The sequence below is a fragment of the Nelumbo lutea genome, chromosome 2 (assembly GCF_056320005.1).
Source record: "Nelumbo lutea isolate HS-2025 chromosome 2, American lotus-T2T, whole genome shotgun sequence".
Taxonomy (NCBI): Eukaryota; Viridiplantae; Streptophyta; class Magnoliopsida; order Proteales; family Nelumbonaceae; genus Nelumbo; species Nelumbo lutea.
Window position 1 is genome coordinate 107,392,440 of NC_142685.1, and position 7,808 is coordinate 107,400,247.

The 7,808-nt window shown below is 38.5% G+C and overlaps 1 protein-coding gene across 2 annotated transcripts; it reads left to right on the forward strand.

Moving 5' to 3' along the window:
- The first annotated feature begins 1,130 nt into the window (after positions 1–1,130).
- On the forward strand, positions 1,131–5,719 carry LOC148872579 (bifunctional nitrilase/nitrile hydratase NIT4B-like). Of its 2 annotated transcripts, XR_016107402.1 has the most exons (6): positions 1,156–1,733; positions 1,880–2,059; positions 2,273–2,566; positions 3,388–3,669; positions 4,448–4,728; positions 5,275–5,719. XR_016107402.1 is itself a non-coding variant. In XM_088970659.1 (5 exons), exons 1-5 carry the CDS (start codon positions 1,595–1,597, stop codon positions 4,621–4,623), a joined length of 1,071 nt encoding a protein of 356 aa, XP_088826785.1. In that variant the 5' UTR covers positions 1,131–1,594; the 3' UTR covers positions 4,624–4,903. The 2 variants fall into 2 exon arrangements, 1 of the variants encoding a protein (XP_088826785.1); XM_088970659.1 differs by lacking the exon at positions 5,275–5,719 and having other exon boundaries at positions 1,131–1,733; positions 4,448–4,903.
- The last annotated feature ends 2,089 nt before the right edge of the window (positions 5,720–7,808 follow it).

Below are 7,808 nucleotides of genomic sequence, written 5' to 3' on the forward strand. Positions count from 1 at the left end.
TTGTGCTTACCTAACGTGCCTACTACATCCGGACCCAGTAGGTTCTAGTTCCAAAAACCTAGTGCCTTGGAATTGAACCATGGGCACAATTTTTTGTTGTGAGAAGAATCAACCTTGCACGTGAGATTTTACATTTATACTGTCTTTGGTTTGAAGGAAAAAGTAGGGAAAGGAAAGAAAATGTAGGATAACCTTTACAAACCTTAGGTTTCTTTACATTTTCCTTACTTTTCCCATTTTTTCCTTCAAACCAAACATAACCTTAGAGGAAAATTGACAAAATGTGTTTGAATAATTTTGCCCATTTACAATGACATTTTAGGTGTCTAGATCTATTCCTCACAGAGTGCTCCTCAGGGCATGTATCATCTACACACTAGGCTTTGTTTGTTGTAATACAAACGTCGAATCAGGGTATTTATGTACCCTGATTTGTGTTTGTAAGCATTTGTTTCATATGTAAAAAAGTAATGATTATCAGATCAAAAATGTATTTTCACACACTTTTGTACTCTCAAAAGAGAGCATTACTATACCTATTTTTTTGATACAATTTGTGTTCTTTTGATAATTAATTTTTTTACCAAAGTTAAGGTATTAGAGAATGAACATTTAATGATGGACCCACCTTTTGTACCAATTTTAAACAAACAATATGAGTGTAAACGGGTTTAAAATATGAATCATATTTGCATTCATGAACTGAAAAAAGGGTAAATATACAGTGTATATATATTAACGTTTGCATTGCAACCTAACGCAGCCTTAGGGGCATCTTCCTTACTTGCATATTATTATTCAGGGGACTGTGGAGATATTTCCAATACATGAGGGAATGTGACTGTGAGGATGGTGTGAGTAGCAGATTCTAATTCACTTTTAGGATCGTCGTTTTGGCTTGGGACTATTCGTCCAAATCTGATCCATTGACTAATTGCTTTCAAATGTGTAAAAATAGCTCCAGTTTTCGGGTACTATTCGTGGGGCTGGTTGGATTGAGTGAGCATTCGATATTCCATGGGTCGGGTCGTTCAAAACCCGTACCAAATACAACCCGTTGACATTGTGTGCTCACTGTTTAGTACTTCTCCTTCAGTTGTTTGTAGTGGATCCGAATTTCCAAGTGGGCCATTAAGGTCTGTCACTGTGACACTGTCATCCTCCCTCCGTGATTTTTTTTGACGGCATCATCGAGTGACCAATGGTCTGGTGCTTCCCTTCGACGACCACGAAGTTGGCAATGACCATCGCCTGCTTCACCGCTGCAGCCTCCCTCTTCGCCGTCGGTGTTCGTCTCTCCTTCCTCAACATCGCCCCTCAGCAAGCTCGAATAAAGTCTCGTAACGATTTCGTCAAAGACCGTCTCAAGAACAAACACGGCCAGTAGTAGTGGTAGTAGTACTTGAAGACTAGTAGTTGCTCGGACCAACAAGTGTTTGTCGTTTTGCTTCTTCCACTCATCTCTTCAACTCAGCCAACCGACGCCCCCCCCCCCCCCCCCCCAAAAAAAAAAAAAAAAAAAAAAAAGCCAAAGAAGAGAAAAAAATCCCCCTCTTATCAGCCACAAAAGCAGCTCGAGGGATAACACAAGCCAATGGATTTAGTTCCCTCTCCCGTCAACGATGCATCCACCATCGCTGAAGTCGACATGGGTTCGGATTCCTCTGCTCTAACAGTTCGAGCCACCGTCGTTCAGGCCTCGACCGTCTTCTATGACACTCCCGCCACCTTGGGTACTCCTTCCGCTTTCTTTCTTTTTCCAAAATGAATTTGGATTACGGTGTTAGTATACAACTGTTGCAGATTCGTATGAGAAAATCGTGAGTCGGAAAGAAGAATGAAGAAATTTATGTATATCTTATTGTTGTTGTGTGAGCAGACAAGGCAGAAAGGCTGATTGTAGAGGCCGCTGGCTTGGGTTCGCAATTAGTTGTGTTTCCTGAAGCATTTATAGGCGGTTATCCGCGTGGCTCCACCTTTGGTGTTACCATTGGTGCTCGTACATTCAAGGGCAGAGAGGAGTTCCGGAAGTATCATGCAGCTGCAATCGATGTACCTGGTAATGTTTCTTTCACTTCTTCTCAGGATTGGAGAGATGAGTTCCTGAAGCATCAGGAGCCTTCAATCGATGTGCTTGATTACTTGTTGTTTAACTCATCGGACATCACAAATGCTTTGAATGAAGTATAGAAATTTGGTGAAATTCCATGCTAACGTGAATTATTTAACGAATTATTCATGGACATGTCTTGAATGTACACTTCTTCTGCAGGTCCTGAAGTTGAGCGATTGGCAGCGATGGCTGGGAAATATAAAGTTTATTTAGTGATGGGGGTGATAGAGAGAGATGGGTACACACTCTACTGCACAGTCCTGTTTTTTGATTCACAGGGACATTACCTCGGGAAACACCGGAAACTCATGCCAACAGCTTTGGAACGTATAATATGGGGTTTTGGAGATGGATCCACAATTCCAGTGTATGAGACTCCAATTGGAAAGATCGGTGCCCTTATTTGCTGGGAAAATAGAATGCCCCTATTAAGGACAGCATTGTATGGTAAAGGTAAAAATCCGAAGGGTTGGAATTTCTTTTACTTTTGAACAACTCCCTTTTTTTTGGCAAGACCTGTTTTTCCATCAACTTGTTCTTGTTATGAGATCATCGTATCTTCTTGTCCTTAAGATGCTAGATTACTTTCTTATAGGGACTGGATTGGGTCTAGGATGCATATTCACAGGATGATCAGCCATTTGATCCCCAGCATGCAGCACCAGACCCAAGCTTTTGACTTTATTATGTTTTTGGAGTACAGGGTTTTGTTCATGTCTCCTAGTCGACTTGCTTGTTCCATTAGAATACCCATGCAAGGTTGTTAGGAACCTACGATATACCATCGATAGCTTTCATACAGAAGATCTCTTTGTCCAAAATTTAAACTGAACGGATGATTCAAATTACCTGATGGCATCTTCTTTTCAATACTAAGAACATATGGAGCAAAGTATCCCAAAATAAGATAGAAAAAAAAAAGCCAAAACATTTGATTTTTGATTTTAGCCAATTTGGGATGCAACTGGGGATCCATCTGACAGGTACTACAAATATGCAGTGTGCTTAGTAGAATTCAGGAAAGACGCAATTGAGCATTTTGATGCCATGACATAAATAGATAGTCCTGTTCTGTGCTAGTTGTGATGTTCATCCATAGATGACCGTCAAGCATTCGCAAACTACCCTGATGTGCTCTGAGATTAAGGGACTTGTAACTTTTCCATGTGTTTCGGTATTCATGGGCCATTTCATTTTTTTTCCTTTTTGATTCCATTCTAGAACATAGACCTATTTTCTCCTTATCAATCTTACAAAGTCCTTGATTTTTCTAGGCATCGAGATATATTGTGCACCTACAGCTGATTCCAGGGATGTATGGCAGGCATCCATGACCCACATTGCTCTTGAAGGTGGATGCTTTGTTCTATCTGCAAACCAGTTCTGCCGAAGAAAAGATTACCCATCTCCACCAGAATATGTTTTTGGAAGTATAGATGAAGAACCATCCCCAGATTCTGTTGTGTGTGCTGGAGGCAGTGTCATTATTTCCCCATCAGGGGCGGTTCTGGCAGGACCAAATTATGATGGAGAGGCCCTCATCTCTGCTGATCTAGGTATGGTTATGTTAACCCTCCTTTCGATTTGTAGAAATAATTAGAATCTTGTTGCAGTACCGAAAAACCAAATTGAACCAAAACTGAACCAATGGACCAGTTAACCAATTGGTTTTGGTTCTGTTTCAGTTCACAGTTTTTCAAAAACCAATGGTACCAGTTCAGTTTCAAAAAAAGGCCTCTAGTCCACATCAGAGGATTTTTTTTTGATAAATGACCACATTAGATTTTTCCCTAAACATACTGTTTGACATACTGGGTTGTGAAGACTTTCCATGTGCTCATCCTTTAAAGTTCCAACTCTCCACTTTGAATGCATTTAGTTCTTTGGAGAAGAAGCCCTTCCACATATCTGACTGTCGTATGAGAATAGCCTTAACATGTTATTTAGGGCAGTTCTTGAGTCAGGAAACAAGAAATGGGTATATTCATTGTTTTTAGGGCTTCCACATCTGAATTTTTATTAGATCTCCTTGTGCTGAACCCTTCTTTGCTAGATTATCTTAACATTTTGCATTAGGAATACATTTTGTGAAATGGTAGAGGAGGTATATGTATAGTAGATGATTATCTGATAAAGATGATCCTTTCATTGGAAAATTGTAACTTATAACCATGAAACCATGCATCTTGGGTAGTTGGGTATGCTCTTCATTGGGTGGTGGAGAGAGCATCTTTCTTCTAACTGGCATGCATTGATTGTTTCTACTGAAGTACCATGCTGTTCCACATTGCTCTGATCAATGAAATCTCAATTTGTTTTTCAAATGTTATGTAGATCTTGGAGAAATAACACGGGCAAAATTTGACTTTGATGTGGTTGGACACTACGCAAGGCCTGACGTGCTGAGTTTGACAGTGAGAGACCATCCATCTATTCCAGTTAATTTCACATCCGCTGAGAAAACAGAAGGCTCTCAGAAATCAGTGACCTCTAATTCATTGCATACATAAGATTTATGCAGGGAACATCTCATCATTCCTCGCATTTTGGACCTCCAAGTGATATGGCTTTCTAACAATCTGATTGACCCTCAAATTTGGGTCAAATTTTTGGAGGTTAGTCATAGGCCAAAGCTAGTTTAGACTTGATGTGGTTTTGATATTATTGCTCTTCATATCTGCTATAGCATCCAGGTATTCTCCAAGCCTGTTCTTTGACTTGTTACCTATAAGACCATTCAATTCTATTTTGTGTATACATGATTCTTCTATGCTATCCTTCTTATGGTTACTGTGGTTTAACAGAGTAATATATCTAATTTATCAAAAAAAGAAAAACAAGTAATATATCTAATTAACTTACACAAAAAGGCAGCACCCTACAATTAGATATATCCTGATTTCTCAAGAACAAATTTTCCCACCCAATTCAATACTATTAGTCTTGACTCTACACAATGTCTTTACCCTTTAAGTAAATAGCATATGATATACTATCTTTGTTTATCCGTATAGTCAATGTTGCATGAACATTTGGACATGGGAATCGGACTCCAATACATTTAGCAAAAAAAAAAAGTATAAAAAGTACAAATTGTTAAAATAACATTTTTCTTTTTTGAATTCTAGCATTATGACATTTTCCTCTTTTTACCTTTTCAGATTATGAAATTCCAATCCTTTTGCTTCACATAGTGGATAATAATGATTTAGTGTATAAACTTTCAAAAAGTATATTAAGGGTTTAGCTACTATATATATGGGGAGTTCTATGGAAATTCAAGCGGTGCCATACTGCTATCCAAGTTATCAGGGCATACAGTTAAGGAGGACAGAATACCAAGCATTCTTATCGTTCAAAGTGTCCCAGGTATTTTGTCCTTTCCACATATGCATTGATGAAAATGGCCACAAGAGTTGTGCTACCCCAGATTCCTTAGAATTCTATGTATGCATATATACATACAGGAAAAGGTAAAGAGATATCATTATAATAAGTTGAGGCACTAGACAAGCCACTTTTTCTGAAATGACTCCAATATCCTGTACCTACTTTTGTGCTCAGCTTTATAGAAAATCCAAAATCATTTGATTGATTGATGAGGTTTCTGGCGTGTTGTTGATATGAATGAGCTCCAGAGTCCAGATGGTGTTTTGATATCATGATGTTCATCTATCAATGCATTTCACTATGAATTAGGAAGATGACACCGTTTCACCATGTTTGGTACTAGGCACTTAAGGGGTATGTCACTTTACTACCTAAACTATGAAAAGTTTCATATACCCCTCTCAAACGTTTACATGTGTATCAAATAACCTCCTCTGTAGGCCTTTTGTCAGGAAAACGGTCATGTGCGGATCATGTGATCTTTTTAAGTTATTCAAAATACCCAAATTACCCTTTTAAATGGGTTTTTTCTACATCTGTATGAGATTTTTCACTTACTAAGGGTTTGTTTGGTTTACAAGAATAGGGGTGTGAAAATCTGGATTGGAACCATTTCAATTTGAACTGTTTAGTTGGGTGGAATTGGAACCTCATTTCCATTCTTGGTGGAATGGCATTGCCTCCATTTGAAGGAATGCCCATTTCTGTGAGTAAAAACCCCATTCCCATTCTTGGTGGAATGGCATTTCCTTCATTTGTAGGAATGACTTTTTCTGGGAATAAAATACTATTTCAGCTTATTTCAATTCCCATTCTGATTCCTGTCTGAATCAAATAAACTATTGAAATAGATCATTCTCATTCCGATTCTGACTGCAAACCAAGCAGACCATATGTATGAATTCGACAGCTTTAGAATGGCATGTATGCCCATACAAAACTCAAATAAGTCTTTTTTCTAGATATTCACGTCTGTATGAGTATACTACATGCTCTAAAGCTGGTTTGCACGGTCGGAATCAGAACAGGAGTGATCTATTCATATAGTTTATTTGGTTCAGACAGGACTCGGTATTGTCCAATGCCCATACCGATTCCGATTCCCATTAAAGGTAATATGGTCATTTTGCTGTTGTCATTAACACTGCTTAACATGTGAAAGTTTGAGGAATATTTGAAACTTTTCATAGGTCAGGCGGTAAAGTGTTAAATAAATCCCCATAGTTGAAGGGTTTTTGGAGTTTAATATTTGCTGCAATTGAAATTTGACATGTCAGAAAAGTATTTTTACTTTTTCGTTTCTCAATGTGCTGCATAAGAGGCGTGTTGGTGCAATGCCCCTCTTCAAAGAAACATCAAAATGTTGATTCAAATATCACCCCCCCTCCCCCAAAGCAAATATGGTTCACTTTGTTTCCATAGAAAAATGCCGATGTGGCTAGTTGAATTGTCTCAGCAGCAAAGAAACGCTATGATACCAAACGTACCCCCAAGTAGAGAAGAATTGTTTAGCATTTTACATTTCATCACTAAGATGGATGTAGAGAGAAAAGTCATGGTTTTCAAAACTGGACCAGGCCGGATGACTGGACTGGAAAACTGGGAACCGGTTACCTAGCTGGTTCTGTTTCGCCCCAAAACCGTTTTTTTGGCAACAAATGGTTAATTTGGTCAATGAACCGCTGATTTAGGCGGTTGAACCATCGACTCAGACAATGGTTTTTTGTTGTTTTTTATCTTTTATTTTTATTTTTTTGTCAGAACAAACCAATGGGAACGGTTCCCTGGTTTGGTTTTAAAAAACCTTGGAAAAAGTAGTGGAATTTGCAATGCTAGACCATGGTTCAAAGCAACGTTTTAAAAACTGATCCAGAACTGTATTAGTCACTAGTTTTTGGGTCTCTGGTTCGATTGAACGGCCCGTTCTGACAGCAAAATTTAAAAAAAAAATAAAAAATGGTCAAAAGTCGTTGAATGGATTGACGGTTTGGTCGTTTGGGTCAATAGTTTGTTAATTTTTTTAACTGTTTTTAACCAGATTTCGGGGTTAGGGTAAAATGGAACCGGCTGGAACCGGCTGCCTGAACGATTTCTGAGCTGAACGGTCCGACCATCCAAATCAACGGCGGTTCAAAAACGTTGGTTCAAAGTATTGACATGTGCATACACAAAAATTGTATATTGTGCAATGCAAAGGGGCAATGCTTATGGTTGCAAATTGTTTCATGTTTCAAGATTTAAAACAGGCCATGTGTAGGAAGGGTATTAATAATTGTTTAAAAATGCTTTCTTTCTGAATCCTAAT

What these genes read in the sequence shown, in the direction of transcription:
- LOC148872579 (XM_088970659.1), top strand. Translation starts at nt 1,595, where the DNA reads ATGGATTTAGTTCCCTCTCCCGTCAACGATGCATCCACCATCGCTGAA. An exon ending in GACAGCATTGTATGGTAAAG is followed by an intron (nt 2,567 to 3,387) that starts GTAAAAATCCGA and finishes TGATTTTTCTAG; the next exon opens with GCATCGAGATATATTGTGCA. An exon ending in CCTCATCTCTGCTGATCTAG is followed by an intron (nt 3,670 to 4,447) that starts GTATGGTTATGT and finishes AATGTTATGTAG; the next exon opens with ATCTTGGAGAAATAACACGG.